This window comes from Epargyreus clarus, unplaced genomic scaffold, assembly GCF_041222505.1.
Source record: "Epargyreus clarus isolate Ecla_fem2 unplaced genomic scaffold, WU_Ecla_fem_2.2 ptg000009l, whole genome shotgun sequence".
NCBI lineage: Eukaryota > Metazoa > Arthropoda > Insecta > Lepidoptera > Hesperiidae > Epargyreus > Epargyreus clarus.
In genome coordinates this window covers 7,616,289-7,639,198 of record NW_027332217.1, presented here as the reverse complement: position 1 = coordinate 7,639,198, position 22,910 = coordinate 7,616,289, and the positions used below count along the sequence as shown (strand labels likewise).

Sequence of the window (22,910 nt, the reverse complement as noted above, 5' to 3'; positions counted from 1 at the left end):
TTGCTTGCAACAACACATTCCTTAGATGCGTCAGAACTTCAGAAGTGTAACGGAAATAGTAACGTCACTTTAATATGACGCTAATACACGAAAAGCTAAAGTTCCGTTCGCAAATTGAATATTATTTCGGAGGGACCGTCGTCGGCTGGAGATCGTTTTGTAATGAGATTATATACATATGTAGTGGTCGTATGCATTCAGTAGGGAGCGATTGCAGGACGACTAGGGAACGGCTGCCAGGAGCTACCAATCGATAAAATTTCGCCAGACGTGGTGTCTTCATTTAATTGGCAAGTTTATACCGGACTTGCAACATAATTTTAAAATCAGTTGTAAATGTAACCTATACAAAATCTGTAATTAAAACGTCACCTATATACGATCATTTATTTTTTATTTTATTTTAATGATGATTGTTTGTAGTCAGTCACAAAGAACTATTCGTTGTTTGTAAAGTATGTTGTCAATATAAACATTGAATCAAACACGTTGCGCATTAACACACATTATTTTGAATGACTCAGAAAACTTTGGTAGCGCCTTTGTTTTCAGTTTACACACACTTTCGTTTTTCAATAAGTGTGGTCACCGCGACTGTTTTCCCATTGGAGGCTGCTTGAAATCACTAAATAAATTATGCATATTTCCCCACCAACCCGCACAGAGTAGGACAGAATCAAATTAACTAGAACTTGAGTATTAAGCAGATAAACTTGCACAATAAATGTGCATTTTAAGAGTAGACACAGGAATTTATTCGATCACAAAAACATCAATAAGGACCTCAGCTAAAAACAACTATCTTGTTACTGTCGAGGATACACTGCAAACTGTCGAGCGATTGCGAAATTTAAATGGAACGTTCGAAAATTAAAATTTCGATTTCGCGTTATGAATGAGTAAATCTTGATTACACTTCACGTACACTCGACGTCTATTATCAAGATCGCGACGATAGTTAACGTGACAAACAATAAACGGTTCAAAAAGTAAACGTTGTGGAACGACAGGCGCGTCCGCGTACACTGACGCCATTCACGCCAGCGGCCACGATAGCCCATACTCACAACACTTCCCCCGCGCGCGCCGACTCTGTTAAACAGCTGATTCACTCTGTAACTCCGGTACTGAGCCGTGTACAGAAACTGTTGATAATCAAGTGTAATACAATTGAAAGTGACACATTTCTTATCAGTTAGAAGTTCAAATGCGACTGCACCAGACCAATTATTTTTTTAAATTTCACGAATGTTATATTGATAAGGATCATGATAAAATGGTCTTCTAAAGTTATATTCCTACCGATGTTTTTCTGTGTCGATGTTACCATGAGCACAGACAAAGGCGAATTATGCTAACAAACGCAGAGTAGAAAACTAAATGCATCATTTAGACATTTCTGGCCCTTGATTAATTCCGGAACCAGGCATGGTGATCGTCGGTTATCAGGTATTCTTACTGCCGAAAATACTAATGAAAGACATTCGAAATTATTCCTCAAAGGCAGAACTACATCTTTTATGACGCTCAGGTAGATATCCTACCCCTTTCAAGGTCCGACAAGGTCTTAGGATATCATCAGGGAGCCTGCATGATCGTTGGCTGTTTCAGACAGAAAAAACACGCGGTTACTACATGTTAAGCGTGGCAGCGTGTGATTAAAGCGTGTAACACTCGCCGAGGAAAGAAACCACAAATTTACTGTGAGTGTACTGAGAGTGCTGCGTGACCGACAAGTGACCAAAATACTTTTCGAACGATTTTCTTCACGTACGAAAGGCTTACGAAATATCTAAACTCATCTCACTTATTTTATGTTTTAATACAAAACTTTGTGATTTGTGCCGTTCAGATAATAGCATTTTCATATCCCATCCATAAGAGATAACTTGCTTAGGTATAAGTATGTTATTGGCCTATAAGGGCAAAATTCAAAATCTTTTGAGGGCATCATGTAAATATCTAATCCACCTATTCGACTGATATGTGCCAAAATAAATAATAATAAATATTCATTTATTGTGAAATAAAGATATAAGAACTGCGTGCTTACTACAAAGTAAATAGGTCCTTTTGAAGGTAAGAGTATCTCAGAAAAGCTGAAATCTCTTTATTCGTGTCAATGAACGATAAAGTAAAGCACCCGCATAATCGATACTGCAATATTATTCAGTAGTGCACAAAAATAGCTTTGTAATTGAATACACCGAATGCATTTTGGTTAAATTTCACCGAAAATAATGAAAATGGGAATTAATTTTACCAATAGGTACTACATGATCATGTTTCCTTGAAGTCGTGAGTACTTATCAGGTGTAATGTCATTAAAATCAATTTTATCTTGCTATCGGCATATAAAACCATATTAAATCCTATGCCGTCTGCCTAATACAACATTTAAATAACCACAGATGGTTAGTTACAGATAACAGCAAACCTTATCTCGCTACGTGTTTCGCCAAAAGTACTGATAAAATTGTACCCCAACGTAATTGTTTCATAAGTTTCGCAATCTGAACAAGTATGAACATCTGTAACACAAAATACACGACAAACTATGTTGAGTTACATAATGTAATTCGGCTTCTTAATCTAGGACTAGAATTACAGGCACAGCTCTCTAATCTATTGAAGATTACATCGTGAGGAAACTAACATCACATTATAAGTATACTTATACTTTGCCAACACAGATCAGAATTTAAAAAGAAATTTCACAGTTTTAAGAACTCGCACTCAGCAGAGATATTAAACGACGACAGGTGACCTATTTTAGGGTATCTTGCCGTTACTAAACTAGGTCTAGAATAAACACCTAAGTATTGTACTGTGATTGTACTCTAATACAGAACAGTAAATCCTACACCTACTATTACTGATAACATAAGTAATCTGTAAATAGTGTATACAACTGAATAATAAATAACATTGTGATTTATGAGCACATTGACGGAACCCGTTCATTGTGGGCGACGTGCACTTGACAGGCATTCATTAATTACTCTATAAAAGTGTATTCTGCTCTATTATTGTTATTTTTGTTATACTGTTTCCGATTACATTTACTTTATATATACGTGTGGACTTATTTGAGAATCGTTATCACGATTCTATTATAGTGCAATGTAGGTACACGAAAAAAGTAACGTTTCAAAAAATTTACATTGGCTATTCTGAAATATGCAAATATTCACAAAAAAAAGCCGAAAAACGAAATAGAAAAATGTCATGTAAAATTAAGTTTGGTATATCAAATGAAATATTTACCACTGAGCTTACGCCGACTGTTATCTCTATTACAAGTTGAGACACTTGCAATTAAAAGTTTATAAAAATACATTTACATAAATTAAATAGTTGCCGAAAATTAAGAGAACAAACATTGATAAGTACAAAGATATTTGTTAAACTGAATACGAACCTGTGTTCTAGCACTCGTTTATCGAACCAAGTACTGTGCATCGTGGTGAGAGACTCAGCATAGCTGTCCAACTCTAGTTCGCTCCTATCGCTCTTAGTCAACGGCTTGCCGACGCCTACTAAGGACTTATCTGGTATTTCTACGGCTTCATCATCATCTAAGAACATCACTACGGGTTTTCGTTTGGACGATGAGTTCGCGCGTGCGCGGATGTCTTGCGGACTTAACGCGGGCACCAGGGGATAAGCGCTTTCGAATGCGTCTGGCATTGTTCAGAATCGAAGTATAAATATATTTGAAACTTAATACGTAATTAAATGCAATAGTAATGTGGTAAACACGTCCAGCAATTACGTTTGTCGCGAGAATAATAACTATCTATAGAACTCGCAAAACAATTCGTTTAAGGTTGACCCCACAAACAGATAACTCTGAGACAGGTCACGTTTGAGTATGATGCAAATAGATTTAATTATCTCATTCTTGTAAAGTTCTTATAAACCAACAGTGGGGTCGAAAACAATATATACCATTACGCCACAAGGACTCAAAATGTAGGCACATTTTATCTTAGCTATAGCATGCACAATGATGTAGAATGAGCCTGTAATACATCTGATTATAAGTGGCGACCCTAGTATGGGCTGATGCCCATTATGATTAATATCATCCTTTTTAGATACTACTGGAGTTCTTCCTGATTTAGGTGGAATATCTGCAATACATTCAATTTTTAACTCTGTGGCAACCTCAATTCATCATTCTCAACCTCTGACCTCAACTGACTCAATATTGACAAGCTCAGAATGGTAAACTTCAAACATGTTTCAAGATATTGTGGTAAACTCTGAGATTCTATGTAAAGTGTAAACTGCTTTAAATTATAGTAAATCCTTACTAATATTATAAATCCGAAAGTAACTCTGTCTGTCTGTCTGTCTGTCTGGTTGTCTTTTCTTCACGCCTTAACCACTGAACCGATTTGAATGAAATTTTGCACAAAGATAGTCTGAGATCCGAGAAAGGACATAGGATAGTTTTTATCCCGGAAATCCCACGGGAACTAGGGATGCCGATCTAAAATCGATTTATCGGAGAATCGATCTTTTGAACCAAAAATAGTAAGGATTGAATCGTAAACTATGCATTTGATCAAGTGATGATCTTTAGCAAAGTTGTTGACCGCACGGAGGCCACGGAGGTTTCAGAGTTGATACCACCAATTATGGCTAGATGGCGCCACTGCCATTCCATTGAACGTACGAATTTCCAGTTTTATGTATGTTAGTATGTTATATTATTTTCTTTTAAACGCGGGCGAAGCCGCGGGCAAAAACTAGTGGTAAATAATTCCTATCATGCACATAACTTAAGTATTAAGCTATGATTTGATTGATTTATAAGTTTATAATGCTACAGATAAATGAAGTACCTACCAAGCACATGTCTTTATAAATTAAATATTTATTACATTGACTGATAAGTCCTGGATTTGAACACGGTATTCCAGCATGGCTTACTGAAATTAATATCATCCGACTATTGCTCAAGTACTTATAAACAATGATCTCTTAAGGTCAATGTCTGATATACTCCAGATAAAATAAATTGCTGTATAATCTCTTCTCTGTAGCTCATATAATAGACAACAACCATTATTACAATAACAACAGTATGATAATAATATTGAAAATTATAAAACTTGTTTGTTCTAAATGAAAAAAAAAATTTTTTTCTTGCTTTGCAAATGTTATGTCAATAAGTTATATTTTATTACAAGCAATATAGGTACAATAAGAGCAATTTAAATTACAGATATACCACTATTCATTCAGCATTTCTTATACTTCTGAGTGTACAAAATATTGTACTAATACTGCTTACAATTTTCTGTATTAATTGCAATTACATACATATATTGCAATTTGATATGTCTTTGTTTTGCTTCACACAAAATGTCATTACAATATTAATCATTTAAGTCATACTGTATATGAATAGGCAGGCAAACAAATTAGTTTAGTACCTTTTTCTCTTATATTTGTCAACTGATTGTTTTTATTCTAGCTATTCCAGTGCTGTAGTGATGTCATAAAAAAAAATATATTGATAATGTGGTCAATTATTGGGTGAATACCTTCTAATCAATTAATGTAAGTTTTACATAGAATATGTATGAAATAATAGAGATTGTAAATGAAAATCTTGCATAGTTACATTAGCGAAAACTAATAAAGCATCATGATATCAAAGATATGATAACTGAAGTATACAATAAAATTTATCTCACCTGTGTTCCGCCCGCCGGTAATACTTCTTTGATAACACATTATTCTCTTGTGTTACTATAACACACTCTTTATTCTTGCAGCCATCCATTTTACTTTCAATATCTTTGGTAGAGTACACACAAGAAGACGACCACAATCCAATTATTCTCTGCCTTTTTTGATACTTTAAAAGTATATTGAGTTTTCTAAACATACACTATAAATATTTATTGTCGAGCATATCTGCAACGAAAACCAACATTATTATTTGTTCCATTTTTGAAATTAATATACATATAAAGTAGTCCACTCGTCTTAATTTAGGTATCCAATAGTTTCTTTCATGTAATATGATCAAAAGGTTTCAGTAGTGCAGTCTAAAATCGGCAATATACTACTAATTTTAGCATCTGGTGACTCACTGCAGATACAGCTTTTAATATATAACTTACCATAATATTTACAGAACAGAAGTTTATAATAAATTAAATGGGCCAATGTCCCGAAAGAAATAGAATAATTCGAGGAATTACACACGATATCTCCGTATAGTTGCTAGAACGACAACGAATGAAACAAAACGAAACGAACGACTGTCATTTTGGCTATCTACTTGACATTGACAATGACAGCTGACATTCGTAAGGGGTAGATGAGGGATTACGGCAGATGACACCTTTGTTCTGATAATCATTTTGATATCAAGATCACAACGACACATCTTTATAAGCCGTTAAACCAGTATTTACGACACATCTCAATGATATTGTGCCAAATTACAAAACCCTTTTACATTTATTTCCTTGCAATAAGACAGATGCTGTATTAGCAATTTGCATATTCATTAGACTGACCACTAATTATGAAAATGTTTAAACGATAATGTTCTTTAAACTTTTAACATCAGTTTTAAAATATTATATACAATGAAATATATTTCCACAATGAAGAAATTATATAAAATATTTTTAGGCATGCATTATAGTTCGCCATTGTATGGCCAACCCCAATGTCCCCAATATATCCGCTTAAGTGAAACATAGACATCATTACAACTATAGATTCATTTTAATGTTATGCTAACATTACAATCTATAAATACAAATAATATACGATATTAACAGAAATGTACTATCTGTATGGTCCGTATATTCTCAAATAACCTTAAGTCTGTTTTTTTTTCAAATGTATATTGGCTTTATATTCACATTATTGTTGCAGTTTATTAATGTAATAGTATGAATAAAAAAAAAACAAATGTCATCTTCTGACATTTTGTGGTGAATTGTATTTCGTTTTTAAGCGATTTTTAATTTTTATTTTAAATGTAACTTCTATGAAGTTTACTTATTGCCATTCTCGTGTTACAAATTGTATATGTATGTGCATTTTCGTTAGAGAGTGAATTGTTTATCCCTCTTGCCTCATGGCTTACACCGAAAAAGTTGGGCTGAATAGCACCGCTCTTTCAATTTTGTTGTACGAGTGCATAAATTCTATGCACAGTCAGGTAAATTTAATTATTTATGTATGTATTTTATTAATCTCAGAGTTAAGTGATCAACCCCTTACTATAATTTATTGCAGGAAGGATTCCTCATCGGCAATGTTACTTCCGAAATAAGTAACCACATTTCTGACTCACATAATGATACTGCTCGATTAGATACAAAAATTGTGGTAAGAAATATATTACCATTACCTTCAGTGTCAATGTTCTACTTGTCGACGGGAAAGATAAAGGAAGATGTTTTGGCAGACTTGTTGTCAAGCAATGCCAGTGAAGTGGTTGGCTGGTATAAGTATAGAAAGAACAGTTGCTTAAAGCCAACTTTTCGTGATAAATTAATATCGCGAGGACTTCAAAAGTACTTTGAGAAGTATCATGGAAAAAAACAATTTGTGTCTTGCAATTTGACAGACAAAGTGTCTCCGGGTGGGGCTACCCATACCCTGTCGTATAGATTTGGGAAGATCAACTGCTTTGACATGTACGAAAATCTTGAAGATGTGACCGCAAATCTGGGCGAGAAATTATCAGGCTACAAAAGATTAGGTACTCTTCCAGAAGATAGCGTGTATCAGAAAGTTATTATTGAGAGTAATATTCAAAATAACACTACCAATGATGCTATACTGCGCATCCAAGACACCATCAATGTCAAGCTGAAGCAAGAGGCAACAATTGCTGCAAAACACGAGAGCACTATCCGAGAGTTAGAGAGTGAAATTAAACAGATGAGTGCCATCCTAGCCGACAAGCAAGCTGCTGACTTGCAGATCGCCATCAACAGCTTGATTGAACAAAAGTTTGTTAACCAAGACACCGAAATGGTAGATGCCTGTATAGCGGCTATGAATACACCACCCACTGTGAATATACTTAATGTTCCAAATATTTTACTTAATAGCAACAATGTGTCAGACTATGAGAGTCCTGATGTGATTGTACATAGCAATGCATCAGACAGGACCCCTAGTCCTATTCTACCATCAACAAGCACTGGCAGGCAGACCACTGGTAATTGTACAAACATTGCTATAAAGAGCACTGAAATACCATCAACAAGCGCTGCTGTGAGTTATTGTTATTTTATTTGTCCTTAATGTTTTTTTTTATAATATAAGTGTAGCAGACGAGCATGCAGTCCACCTGATGGTAAATGGCTACTGCCGCCCACGGACATCTGTAATCAACCCCAGATAGGATTAAATATTCCTGCCCGAGGTAGGCCACAGATGCGCCGCTACCCCTGAGGACTAAGTTGGAACACCTCAGAAAAGTCTGACTCCCTTACCACACCCTTCAAACCGGAACAAAGCAGCGCCTAACACTCCTGTTATTAGGTAGAAATAGGTGTGGCGGTGGTACCGCCGAAGTCGAATCACAAAGGACTCTACCACCTTCGAAAACTCTGTTCAAGACACTTTCAATCATTGCATTGTAGTTTTCAATGCTTTTGGTGTAAAGTGTAGCTTAGGCTTTTGTCATGAATATATTTGTATCTTGGCTGATGGAAATCTTTAGTTGTCCAATACAGATAAAAAAAATCGTGTACAAGTATTGGTTGAAATATCTTTTCCTTTTCCTTCAACTTGGGAAGTTTAGTCTGCGCCAAACTGCTAGTCATCTCCGAATATAGAAACAATTAGTGTTACATTAGCAAATTGCAGATAGAAGCAGGACAAAGAAAGTGCAGGACCCTTTCGGCACCCGTCCGCTGCCCGCTCTCGCCCATAGGTACATAGCTGCATTAGTATGCCCTTATTTTATGGAGTATACATAACCTGCTTAACCTACTAATTTAACCAACGCGCAACAACTTCAGAGCGGACTAGAAGTTTGCCACAGACTATACCACTGCAACATCTATTTTTAATTTGAAGCAGTTCTGTTTTGTTGAAAGGTAGATACTGGTTAACATGACGGATGATATGAGGTGTAAGCTTAGTCCTGACGTGTGGCAATCTGTGATTAGGTACGGGTAGAACTGATCTGGCACTGTCCTACATGCGGTCGGTTACTGATGTTCCGATCCGGTAGTAGTTTGAGAAAAATATTGTAACTGACAATTTGCAAGTGCCGCCGTTGGCCTATACAAAATAAATATATTCATGTATTTGGGCAGCTGTGAACACCCTCAGTTGGACTGCATGTTTATTTGCAAGTTGTTATAAAAACTTTTTTTTTTTTTATTTCCAGAATTGCGCTGATGATCTTATCACCTTTGATGTGGACAAACCCATTGCAGTAAATGAAAATGCAAAGAGTGACAGCTCACCGGATTGCTGAAGTGCCTTTTTATTTTATTCAATAAGTTACCATATATTGACATAGTTCTATTAATTAACACCTGTTTTTTTGTTATTTTTTTGTATTTCTTGTGTGAATGGAGTAGTGCACATAATACTTGTAGTACCTCTAAAATGAACTGATTACTCATGACCTTGATTAATTCAATTATTTTGAAAAGGACTTAAATTACAATGAGGGTAACTAAAGAATTTTGATGTTTTGGTATTGTATTGTTATGTCTGGTGGGGTACAGGCAGGACAGTGCTACTATGCAGTGGAATACCATTTTTGAATTGTGAATTAAGGAACGCGCCTTTAGCATCGGTAGTCTACGATTTATTTATATTCGGAAGGTAAATACACATTCAAACATTACACCCCGAACGGGTGAGGTGAGAGCCTCAGCCGCAGTTTATTTGGACGTTCGATGCTGATACTAAAAAAAAGCTCAATGTAGTTAGCATACAATCACTTAAATGAGCGCTTTTGGTACCGCGACTGAACGCAACATCCGTGATAATTCTGTGATCTATCGCCAAAACGCTAATTTCCGATGCTAAAAGCTAGTCTGCTAAGGTCGTAAGTTCGTAAGTATGCCAAATCGTAAGTCGTAATCAAAAGTTATCACAAGAAATTTGGACAGCATTATTAGATTTTTTTTTTTAATTTGATAATAATTTGTTTTATTTGTCACAAGAAAAAATATTAACGTTAAAAATCTTTCTGATTAGAAAAATAATTATCTTATTTTAAAAAAAATACCTCTTTATACTTAAAAAATTGGTAATTGTATATTATTTTTTATAAGTATGTTTTGTTATCAGGCAATTTTTGTTTATGTTGAAATTTTCTAATATCGACGTATTAACAAAAATAATCTTAATAAATGTAATGGAACGTGTCATATTAATAATGTATTATTACAAGTGTTTTACGTGTCATTAGGCCAAACTTCTTCCAATTTTATGACAATATAAGTAAAGTGATGATATTTTGTCACCTTTCCTGAACTGATCATTAGAATTCACTACACTCCTATCAATTGAAATGGGATAATAAATATATAAATATTTATTCCTACTTTGTTCTTATTATAGAAAGATAATGAGGAAACTCCTATATCTAGCAGTGACACATGCGCAAGCGTTAAGAAACAAAACTACCTTCCAATAAAATAAGGTTTTGTATATAACATGGGCCTTATGTCAATTAGTGGCGACATTGAATTCCCGCGAAATATCGGCTCACACAGATGTGACACTCGTCTGCCACCCAAAGAATCAGGCAGACGTTTAAATAATGCATTTAGATTTGTTCTGGGTAATTGTATTCATCGTCTCTTTACCTAGATATGACATCTGCACGTCTGTGACACAGGAAATCCTATTGTAGAGCAATGAGTGTAGAAAGCGTGATACAGTCTAATTGGTTAGTGATACAGTCTAATGGACTGTAGGCTAATTGGTTCACCAAAGGATGAAAGAATAAACAAAGTATATCAGTAAAGTTCGTAGTTTCGTACCAGTGGCATTAAATAAGATCTTATTGACTGATGTAATACTAGTAAGTGGATGACTAGTCTTAGAAATTGTATTTGGTTACATTGTATAAGTTTATCAATTATAGTCATCCCACAGATTAGATATTACGTCTAATATACGGTCAATGTTCTTTTTAATATAAATATAACATTATATATATTATAACATATTGGGACAACGTCGTGATTAGACAAGTATGCGTTTTCACTTCGTTCTATATTATACATAGCACAATGTTACTTAATTCTAACATTACAGAAATGAAAATTTATTTTGACTTTTTTATGGAAGTTGAATGACAATTAATTTTTTAAAGTTAAGGTTAAGTATTCTGTATGTCTCGTACCAAACAAAATAGATTATATCTGTATGTATTTAAACAATATTCATTAATGTAATGTATAAAAATATCGGTGTTTAGAAGATAATAGATTCGAGATTTACTGTTCTTAACTATTTCTGTGTGTACATTACTTCATATCTATATCAAAATTTATAAGTAAAGCTGTATTTCTTATTACAATAATTGTAAGAGAAATACAACTATAAAATAATATCATGTACAGGATATTTTTGTAAGGTTACTGTAATAAATACATCACCTTGTAAAAATCGTGGTTTAATTTATTAAAAAAAAACATTTGGGTATCCGTTACTATATGGTTTATTTTTTAACTGTAAACATACATCAATAAAGAGTTTGATATACGAAATGGGGAACACATACAACTACTTGATTTCTTCCTTCGAACTCTAATGGACCTAATGTCACAACATTTTGCATCAAAATAAACACCTATAAATAAAAACAATGCAAAATTTTAAAATTGTAGTAATTTCCTAGTATAATATAATCATTAATTAATTATCATGTTAGATCTATTATAACATGGTAAATATAGTTTTGAAAAAATAAAATGTTTTATATCTTTAGACTTCTTTAATACCTAAATATTATACGACTAGACGACTACAATATTGAAAATAATTATAGAATAGAATACAAGTATGTATTTTATTATAGGATTACTTGAAATCCCTACATAAATAATGAAAATGTATTACAAGGTAAATAGTTCTTTATGCTTACGTAATTATCGTTATATTGTTTTTGCAATGGCTTGTGAACACAAAAATGCACCTGTCACCCGGCTTTGTAGGCAAGCAATTTACTGTGGAATGTTTAATAATACTGCTTACGAACGACTTTTTAACTACGCCTTACAAAGTCATAATGCTGCCATTGAGTTTAGTTGCCTGAGCGAGTAATCCTTTCTTCCCTACAGATACCTATTATTATGATCAGTATTATCTTATCTGCTGCTTCATAGATGACCTATTTGACACTACATTATGGATCGTCTATAAATGACGTCATAGCAGCAATCATATTAAACATTTTATGACGTCATTTTAATCTTATATGACTGCTGCTCTACGTGCAGTTGTAAATGTCAATAGGCCCTAGAAGCTTAATATAAGATGAGGTCTATAATTTTATTACTTTTATGGAAAAATTGGATTAACGAAACAACTTTTTTCCTTCTCTCCATACGCCTTACGAAAATGCTACCGACGCCAAAATATTAATGACGTAATTTCTCAATCATGAAATTTTCACTTCGATCTGAACTACGGTGATTTGTTTGGCCTATCAAAATATAAATGCATATAACCTACAAATGACTTAGCAAGATTTTATTAAATAAATTATAGTAAATCGGAAGCAATAGCGGGGTTCTCTCCAGCCAGTTCGTAGATGGAGTGTGCTAGACGCCTCGCTTGTTGCACCGCGGTAGATGCCGGCAATAAGCCCAGGTGTACGCAGATCAGCTCCTTGATGCTCACACCTTGGCTGTCGTTTGGGAACGTCAGCTCCAAGAATTGCCTGTAATGTAGGTGATATGTGACGTTAGTGATTGGTCTTAGATTTAGAGGGTGATGGCGCATTGGCAAATGTTATTCCAAAAATGTTCGCAATGTCTATGTTCTGGTTGTTGTAGTGTATAGGTCCCTCGATTCCGTACGTTTCTGTCGAACGTATAGAATACGTAATTAGTGTTGTTGTGGAAAGTGTCGAGTACGTCATCGCGGTGCACCCTTCGTGCTGTGGAAAGTGTAAGCCGGATTACAGCCCACATTCGTATATAGCATATACCGTCATGGCAGTTGTGTACCTATAGAATGTTTTGAGTACGTCCCCGGGTGGCAACAGAGCGAGGACAGCGAGTTGCCATGCGCGGGACATTTACCGCATCAGTTATATTTTATTATAGTTGCAGGCTGGTGCAGCGGCAGTCTACCTGTATAATGCCTCGAAAACGTTTCTGGGTTGCGCGGCAGTCTGGTATCCGAGGGATTTTGACCGCATCTGCCTGCACTGGTACTAGTGTATAGTCCGCGCCAAACTGCTAGTCCGCTCTGAAGATAGAAATGAGTCACGTTGCCATAGCAAATTATACGTACACCTGCTCGTAACAACTTCAGAGCGGACTAGAAGTGTGGCGAGGAGTATACCGGAGTGTACCTGTAGAAGGCGCCGCGCGCGTCGCCGGGCGGCGGCAGCGCGCGCACGGCGGCGGGGTGCGGGGGCCGGGCGGGCGCGGGTACCTGTAGAAGGCGCCGCGCGCGTCGCCGGGCGGCGGCAGCGCGCGCACGGCGGCGGGGTGCGGGGGCCGGGCGGGGCGCGCGGGCGCGGCGCGGCGCTCGCTCCACTGCGCGGCGCAGGCGTGCAGCGCGCCGCGCCGCCACGTCGCCGCGCCGTAGCCCTCGCGCAGCGCCGACAGCGCGCGACGGATTATTGAACGCATCTGACAAACGCATAATAATATTATGCCGCTTTTCAATTGTCTATTAATTATAAACGAACAATCGGTCGTTTGTCACCGAACCGATACTGAAAACGAAATTATTTCGATCCGATTTTAATATGTCGTGACGACGATAGTTTGTCCACCGCGACCGATACCGGCAGTTTATTTTATGCCAGCTGTCACGGTGTGACGGCAGTGTATGGACCGGTTCCAATGTGCCTATATTGCTGGCACATCGGGCCGTCAAAATCTAGGTGCCGATCTAACGGTCACGCCGATCTACTCGATATATCGGCGGCCGGGATGACGGTGCTCGAGTGAGGGACGTGCGATGAGCAAGCGGTATAGCCGCTTGCTCATCGCACGTCCGTCAATGTTATACGCTACTTCGGCGTCATCATTAATCATCGGTTTCGGCTCGATATCGTAAACAACCTATACAATCCAGTTTCTGGATTACGCCCACTGGCCACACAACGTGGCATCCTTCAACGTCATTGTACCCGTAACGAGCGCGATATAAATTACCATGGTATAGTCAGACATTCCACGACTTCCTCAAGTACGCCAAATCATACTGTTGCGATAACCGACATTGTAATCTTGCGTTACCTCTTCACTACAATCGTATTTTACTATCCAAATCAAGTTTACCAAGGCATCTAGAAAAATGCAGATGCAAGGACATTTATAATCATCTTACCAAACCTTCAAAACTTGTCACAATAAAAAATCTTACCATCTTCGGCGATAGCAGATCCGCACAGTCAGCCAAGTCGGGAGCGAGGAACCGCCCCGTCGTCCGATCAATATACACAAAGTGTATTAACCCGGGGAACTCCTCCACATACTTGTGTAGCGTTAGGGAACTATCCACCTCCGTCTCGCCCGTGCCAACAAGCAAACATTAAGCGAAATAATTGATTCACAGCGGACTTGCTATTGACATGACACAAGCATTATGTTTACCCAATACATTTTTTCTGTTATATTTAAATATAAAGATATTATAGTTTATACCAGTTAGTAGCAGAACAGATATACACGAATTTATTAATGAGGCACTGTGTAATTATTATTGTCTATGACAGATACGAAATGTATACAGGGTGAATTTTTAAAACGGGCCTTCAGGGCCAAATCCGAAACTATAAGAATGAGCGAAAAATGCTGAAAGGAGTTACGAGGCCGATTTTGATAAAAACTAAAACTGCATCATTACTTTTTTAAAATAACTTTTTCCCTAGCCGGGACTCGAACGAGTTCATTTTGAAAAAAAATGCACCCTCTATATTATTCCACTACCTGATAGTGTTGCTTATAAGGATCAAAATCTGGAAAGTAATGATAAATGACAAACTAAAGGAAAAGCCTCAATTTTAAGAAAATACATATTTTTTCATATTAATTTGGCAGTTAAGTTCCCGCCATTCATTACTTTAAACATTTTTTTTGGCTCAATGTTTCTTATCATTCGAAATGGACGTTTTGTTTCCCAATAATTTTTATTTTTTATGTCCGATTTAGCTAAGGTTATTTTTAGGACCATTAAAATAGATTTACTTGCTATGGGCGGAGTTTCGTTTAATACAGATGTAAAGTTGACAATTTGCGAGAATTACTTTTTAGAGTCAAATCCGAGTGATTACTTAAAAAAAGAGATATAGAAAATCATATTTAACGTTGAAACGATGTTGTAAACAACAAACAATAGGAATTTACTATTCAGTTTTCTATATCAATTGTTGTATATTGTCAATTTTCTATATCAGTTATCTATTTTCATTAAAAAATAAATCCTAAAAACGGCGGTAACTTATTTGCCAAACTATTACTTTCTCATACTAAGCCGTATGTCATAGTCATAACATCGAATAATTAGTTGATTAACCAACAAATTCTTCAATGGTATGACTTATGTCTGTTTCTAAAGAATTATACATAAATCATTTGTTATGTATAATTCTTAAGGATTAGTATGCCAATGTATGGAAAAATACGTATTTTCTTCAAAATTTTCCTTTTCCTTTAATTTGTCACATAACATTACTTCCCAGAATTTGATCCTTATAAGCGACACTATCAGATAGTGGAATAATATAGAGGTGTATTTTTTTTCAAAATGAACTCGTTCGATTCCCAGGTAAGGAAAAAAATATTTTAAAAAACTAATGATGCAGTTTTAGTTTTTATCAAAATCGGCCTCGTAACTGGACATCTGTAATCAGCCATACTCCTTTCAGCATTTTTCGCTAATCCTTATAGTTTCGAATTTGGCCCTGAAGGCCCGTTTTAAAAATTCACCCTGTATAATAGACTGCTTATTAAAATATATGGAATAAGAAATTAACATGCAATGAACCCTTACAACGTCAATATACCTATAATATACCCTTAATATGATAATCACTGTGTTCAAAATATTCATAACGTCAATATTCAACACCATAAATAACACCGTAAATATAGATTCCTGAGGGAGCCAATCACGACCGACAGTTTATGTCGTATGAATGAACGTCTTGTGTGTTACCTCTCATAGAAATAGTTTAAAAAAGTTTTAAGAAAGTATTGAAAAGGATATGATGTCAGACTGAAGTAGCGCAGCGCCTTCACGCGGAGAAAGTCGACATATGGCTTCATGAGCCCCTTCAACTCAGTCAGGGGCTTATCAAGTTTCACATTCGGTATATCCGGCTTGAGTAGCTCAAGTGTTGATGATAACGCGGTGTGTAGTGCGGTTGCCGCACTGTCTGGAGTTAGCGGGGCGGTACTAGCACAAGCTTTGCGAAGATCTGATGTACGGGCGGATAGTCGGGAACAGAGAGACGAGTTGGATTTGTTCTTGCGGAGAGCGTCCGTTGTCTAGAAATGAATACATATATTACTACGAATACTTTTGAAGGTGATAGAACCCTTTGTGGTACCACTGCCACACCTATTTCTGTCATATAACAGCAGTGTTAAACGCTGCTGTGTTCTGGTTTGAAGCATGTGGTATGGGAGATATATATTTCCGAGTAGTTCCAGATTAGTCCTCAGGGGTACCGGCGCATCTGTGGCTGATATCAGGTAGGGATATCTAATCCTATCTATGGCTGATTACAGATGTCCATGGACGGCAGTAACCACTTACCATCAGGTGGACTGCATGCCCATCTGCTACTTCTATTTGACACTGTTATTAATTAAAATTCAACAAATCTTAAATGATATAATAAAAAATATCATACTTTACAAAAATATGAAAATTAATAGTATTAGTATTTGTACCTTCTTTAGTGCAGCTTCTAATGAATCAAGAGTAGTTGGGAGTAACTCCAGATTTCTCTGTAAGAGTAGTCGTCGTAGATTCGAAAGTAGCTGACTCGACATGTGAGTAGCTATGCCAATCTCCCTGCAAAGTTAATGAACTTGACACCTTATTTGGATCATTTAAGTTTCTTTATTTTTAGAACCAACATCACCATAATAGGAATAAGATAATACAATATTATACCTAAAAGGAAAATAAACGAAATTAAAACTATTTAATAAACAAATCTTCGTCGTCATCTTCATTTTCTATTATCCGACATTTACATTTATTTATTGCATTTCAATGGTTCCCATTAATAAAATGTTTATTAACCTATTCCATACAATTTTGATAGTAAATAATTTATAGTTCTATATAAAATCATTGAAAGACGTGTTTACGTTATAAATACAAATATTACCTCAATTCCATATCAATAACGACAGCGAATATAACCCGGGGCGCTATTTCTGCAAGGTGTAAGGAGTGGGGCGCACAAGGATTGACCGAAGATCCCGCGCATAAGTTTACGATTGCGCTATTCTCCTCTGACAACCCTGTGTAACACATGTTTAGTATGTCATTAATTATGAATTTAGAAGGTGGTAGAACCCTTTGTGGTTCGACTCCGGCGGCACCACCGCCACACCTATTTCTACCTAATAACAACAATGTTAGGCGCTGCTGTGTTTCGGTTTCAAGAGTGTGGTAAGGGAGACAGACTTTTCCGAGGCGTTCCAGCTTAGTCCTCAGGGGTAGCGGCGCATCTGTGGCCGACCTCAGGTGGGAATATCTAATGCTATCTGGGGTTATTACAGATGGCCATGGGCGGCAGTAGCCACTTACCATCAGGTGGACTGTATGCTCGTCTGCTACTCCTATATTATAAAAAAAAATAGTAATTAAAAATAAAACAAATTCTTTATTTCTACAAAGTGGCATCTTAAATGTTAAATAGAGGGTGTTTGTACCAAGGTAATTATTTTTACAAATTTATCTATAGCTGCAAAGTTTTATATTACTTAGTACTTATACCACCATTAAAAAATTTTAAGAACCTAAATTGATTACTACTTATAACACTCATAAATTGATCCTATTAAATGTTTCTTTTACCCTATTCCCTTTTTTATTTCTTTTAAAAAGTATTCATCGTCATCAACCCATTCCTCCCATTGCTGGTAAGGGTTCTTCTATCTTCTATTAATTATGTTATTTATTTTTTCCAATTATTGTTCATAATATTTTACTTACATGGCAATCGTATTTTATCGCCAGGTGTAGTTGAACCCTCACTTTGTTTATGGGCTTCCCAGTATTCTTGAGCAGCGATACACTGAATGCTTAGGAGAATTAAATCCGGTGGCATTATGTCTTCACTTCCTCGACTGAAACGAATATTTCGATATTTATTGTGTAGAATTAGTGTGGCATTATTTATTTTCTTTACATGACATTTTCCTGTAGAGTACACATAAGTAGTATATTTTTACTTGCTTTAATGATTGAAAGGAAATCAGGAAATACTTCCAAATTTTTGTTCTTAAATCAAAGTCAGTGTTAGCAACATTCATCTAAGTAAAGTATTAAATGCTTAATATTAAATTGTTAGTTGAATCCCATTTATTCGATGCCAAACAGGAACTTCAAAACATACTCGCAAATGAATAAAAGAAATGTAAGTTATTTCTATTCTAGAAAAATATGAATGCATTATACTGGTATAAAAATAATCCTCATTCACATAATCACCTTGAATATAAAGCCAACATTTTATCCCCAACAAAGAGCATAATATGGTAATGCTGATATGGGGAACATTTGATTTCCTTGGAAATGTTCTTGAGTGCGTTGAGCGCTGCCACCGTGGCACCACTCTCGCCTATAACTCCGCTAGCGCCGGGCACATAGTCCCCTTTAGTCCGGTTCTCCAGTAGAACAGAGAGCCATTGTTGGTATATTGGTGAGTTAAGTCTGAAATTAATAAAAGATAAATAACTCGTATTCATATGTCACACAAATATTGCTTGCAGAATTTTTTGTGGTACAACTACAGCGACACTATCTCCACATATATTTTTAATACAGATATGTAATACGGCTGTAACTTGGAAGAAGTTTGTTATGACATATTGATAAATATCAATGTAAGGGCATTTCAATTTAATCCTTAAAAGCAAAACCTCTTCTGTCTTTGTATGTTCTTTGTCAAATATTAAATATATTTTTAAATTATTGTAGCTATCCATTTAAATGTATTGCATAGTTGGTTGGATAGGTACAAAACATCAAGACCCCACGCCCACATTTAAGATATACCCACTTAACATGTTATCTTATCATATTGGTTTGTTTATATTGTAAAGGTAAACATGATACACCTTATAAGCAATCAAGATGATATCATAAATTATTTGCCCATTAGATTGCCTATATCAATAAATAATTGATATTATATTGTGAAGTTTGGATAATATTTCTAGAATTAGTATAATCCTATTTGTACTATTGTTTGTTTAACAACTAATATAATATGTCCACTAATGTTACTAATCTTAGGGGGACTTTTTAGTTTAATTAAACTTAGGACACAAAATATTAGATAATCTGTATTGACAATATAAACTAACTGCCCTCAGAGAGCCTTAGACTACCTCGTTAAGAAGCTCATAAAATAACATTATACTATTATTTATGTGAAGTACATTATTGTTTTATCATTACCAATGCAACAGCAAATACCCAAAAATACTATTTACTTACATATTGTATACTACTATTATTAGCATAATTTAATACTCATATTTTATTCTAATGCATTTTTAATTACTTACAAATTCATATTTTGTCCACACAAATGTTGCACAAAAGTCTTGCAGTCAAGAATCTCTCTGTGAGAGTCATCAACATCATCTTCACTGATGATCAAGAACACATGATCCAGCATCTGCAAAAATTATAATTTTTTTTTTTCTTAAGAAGTAAAGACATAAGCGGTAATTCACATATAAATAAAACATTATTTTAATGATATTTAAACACCCCCCATTGTCTTATATTAACTGCAATATAATATTAATTGGAATTAAAATGAAATAAATTTTGAATTTACAATTTTCTTATTATGTGTTCTGCATTAAAAGGTGTGGTTAAGGAGACATACTTATTAGGGACATTGCAAATAAGGTGTCAGGGCTAGCAAGGCCACAGATGGCCGACATGGTAGAACCCTTTGTGGCTCGACTCTGGCGGTAGCACCACCACACTTGTTTCTACCTCATAACAGCACTCTTAAGCGCTGCTGTGTTCTGGTTTGAAGGGTATGGTAAGGGAAACATACTTCCCCGAGGAGTTCCAGCTCAGTTCTCAGGGATAGCGACGCATCTGTGGCAGGCCTTAGGTAGGAATATTTAATCCTATCTGGGGTTGATTATAAATTTCCATAAGTAGCAGTAGCCACTTATCAAGTGGACTGTATGCTTGTTTGCTATGTCTACATTAAAAAAAAAGAGTACATGACAATAATTAAACTGCATCAAAGTAGCTATTTAACACATACCTCATCAAATACAATAGTAGTGTTATCTTTGCATTTCATAGATGAGTATGTATTGCCAAACTGGGCTGCCATAACTCTCTGTGATGTGATGATAGGAGATAGTAGCTGTGAGACATGATGGTTGTCAGATATGTTGCTATCAGTTTCTGGAACTGGGCACTGAGAAGAAAACAATGATTAAATACATTATTACAGGAGTTATGGGAGCTGGGCGTCGAGGAAAGAATTGCAGTCTATTTCACGAACAAATTACATAATATGTTTATTTTATACAACACAAATTTTACACAACTCTTAACAATAAAAATATATGATGTGATAGGTAGAGTCACTTTTTGCGATGGAGGTGAACTGTTCCCATGGAGGACGGCCACCTGCACGTGGGACACGTCTCGTCAGCGTTGAACGTTCTGCGAAGACACCTGGCGCGATGCATCCTTAACGTGTAGGGCTGTCCCTTACATGTAACTCAGGACACTTTTGTTTTCCTCCAAATTTAAATTAATCATCACTATTTTCAATTTTTCTCAAACAGGAAAATTTTGCATCCCAAAATCTTCAAGATATCAAAGTTAAGTAGGTAAGAACGGGACAATGCTGTACAAAATGTGGTGTTACATCATACATAGGTAGGTATGCTGGTAGTAGACCTTTTCAGTCAAAAATGTTATATTTTTTGGATGCAATTTTCTTTTAAGCTATTGTGTTTATTATATCTTTTGCAGAATAAATTATTTTCTTTCTTTCTTTCATTAATACTCTGCTCTAAAGTTTGGAACTTGTTTAAAGCCAAGAAGTTAGGGAGTATAAAATGCTTCAGTATGGAAAACAATGACAATTTCGTAAATGAACAAAAGTAAAAAAATATATATTCATTAAAATAATAACAATAATTTAAACAATTTCATAATATAGCAATGGGCAGCTCGCTATGTAACGTCTCTTCGCGGCTCGAGCGTCATTCTAAAATCTTACTTAAAATTATACAAAAGCATGACAACTTTACCATTCGCCGACTCCAAAAATAAAGCACATTAGTAATTAAGGCAGAAATATAGTCCTTGACATTCACAAGTATCGTAATTAAAGTATATTTACGGTTTTAAAATAGAAACAGGTTTTATATTTTAAGAAACAACATTATGCTTACTTGCTCATTAAACGATTTCATACGAGTTAAAAATGCCTCGTCCCATTTTGAGAACAGTAAATTATTGACACTATCAAATATTAAAGTTGCTTTCATATTGCACTTGCGATTTTGTAAAACTTTAATACGAAGAAGCTATTTATTTAGCTGAGTAAATTAGTTTCTCTGTTCAATGTTCATTGACTAAAATGTCAAAACATGTTCAATAAAACCCAAGAATGAAACCAAAAGCAGACATTGACAGATACGCAGTTCTACCAACTTATTAATATTACATAAAGTATCAATACTGCCCAGTGCCCACTGTGTCCGTGAAACTAGCACAGCATTTGCCAGCAGAGCACTAAAAAATGAGAGTTCTATTCGCATGCACATGAGTTCTATAGTTCCTGATAGTTTTCAGGAATAGTTCTGGCGATTTCATGGAGATAAAGCAGAATTAAATAATGCTCTGCTAACTTCACACAGCAGAGCATTTTCTAGAAAATTAAAAAAAAAGCTATTGATTAGTGTAATTAGCTAATATCTGGAGTTCCTAATAGTTTTCAGTGATAGTTCTCGCGAAATAAACTTAAAAAAAAATACTGATAAAATAAACTGACAACAATTTAATAAAAAAAAAATCTGCAAAAAGGTTATTTAAAAGCGGAAACTCGTTGATTTTGCAAAGCCTAGTAATAAAATGATACATTTGTACAATAACTGTCCCAGGAACTCACACTAAAGTGCCAGCAGAGCATACTAGAATAGTACAAATCGGAAAGATTTTCCACAAAACGTTTTTTAATATTATTTTCACGTAATCACGGGGAAGGAACTCATCGGTTTTACATAGGCTAGTAATATGGCTACAAATAAAAAATATAACCAATCCCAGAACTCACACTAAAGTGCCAGCAGAGCATACTAGAATAACAAAAATCGGATGGATTTACGACAATTATTTTTTTTCAATCATGTCCACGTAACTAAATAGCGGAAACTCTTCGGTTTTATATAAACTAGTAACGCAAGTCAACTATTAAAAAATAATTATTTAATTTCACGTCATTTGCACGTTTA

At 35.4% G+C, this 22,910-nt stretch overlaps 3 protein-coding genes across 8 annotated transcripts in view; 1 reads left to right on the top strand and 2 right to left on the bottom strand.

Moving 5' to 3' along the window:
* Nt5b (5' nucleotidase B) overlaps positions 1–6,299 on the bottom strand; it is a 35,469-nt gene extending 29,170 nt beyond the window's left edge. Inside the window, exons 1-2 of one of the 5 annotated variants that reach the window (XM_073076581.1) lie at positions 6,144–6,299; positions 5,712–5,934 (exon numbers count right to left, since the gene is read on the bottom strand). In XM_073076581.1, the coding sequence (XP_072932682.1) occupies positions 5,712–5,905 (194 nt within the window). In that variant the 5' untranslated portion in view covers positions 5,906–5,934; positions 6,144–6,299. Of the gene's footprint in view, positions 1–783; positions 1,064–3,421; positions 3,777–5,711; positions 5,935–6,143 lie in introns of those variants that run through there. The other 4 variants (XM_073076580.1, XM_073076582.1, XM_073076585.1 and 1 more) reach the window with 4 other exon arrangements.
* Positions 6,300–6,961: 662 nt separating this feature from the next.
* LOC140744880 (BRISC complex subunit FAM175B) lies at positions 6,962–11,821 on the top strand. 2 transcript variants are annotated; one of them, XR_012102597.1, is made up of 4 exons: positions 6,962–7,201; positions 7,279–8,268; positions 9,395–10,691; positions 10,944–11,821. XR_012102597.1 is itself a non-coding variant. In XM_073076575.1 (3 exons), the coding sequence occupies exons 1-3, from the start codon at positions 7,118–7,120 to the stop codon at positions 9,482–9,484; spliced, it is 1,164 nt and encodes a 387-aa protein (XP_072932676.1). In that variant the 5' UTR covers positions 6,962–7,117; the 3' UTR covers positions 9,485–11,821. The 2 variants fall into 2 exon arrangements, 1 of the variants encoding a protein (XP_072932676.1); XM_073076575.1 differs by having other exon boundaries at positions 9,395–11,821.
* Positions 11,675–22,087, bottom strand: HPS1 (Hermansky-Pudlak syndrome 1 protein). The gene is made up of 11 exons (XM_073076579.1): positions 21,849–22,087; positions 20,699–20,857; positions 19,974–20,086; positions 18,892–19,113; positions 18,394–18,527; positions 17,561–17,696; positions 17,115–17,238; positions 16,426–16,706; positions 14,581–14,731; positions 13,639–13,838; positions 11,675–12,916 (listed from the first exon to the last, which is right to left on the bottom strand). Exons 1-11 carry the CDS (start codon positions 21,942–21,944, stop codon positions 12,739–12,741), a joined length of 1,794 nt encoding a protein of 597 aa, XP_072932680.1. The 5' UTR covers positions 21,945–22,087; the 3' UTR covers positions 11,675–12,738.
* Positions 22,088–22,910: the final 823 nt, after the last annotated feature.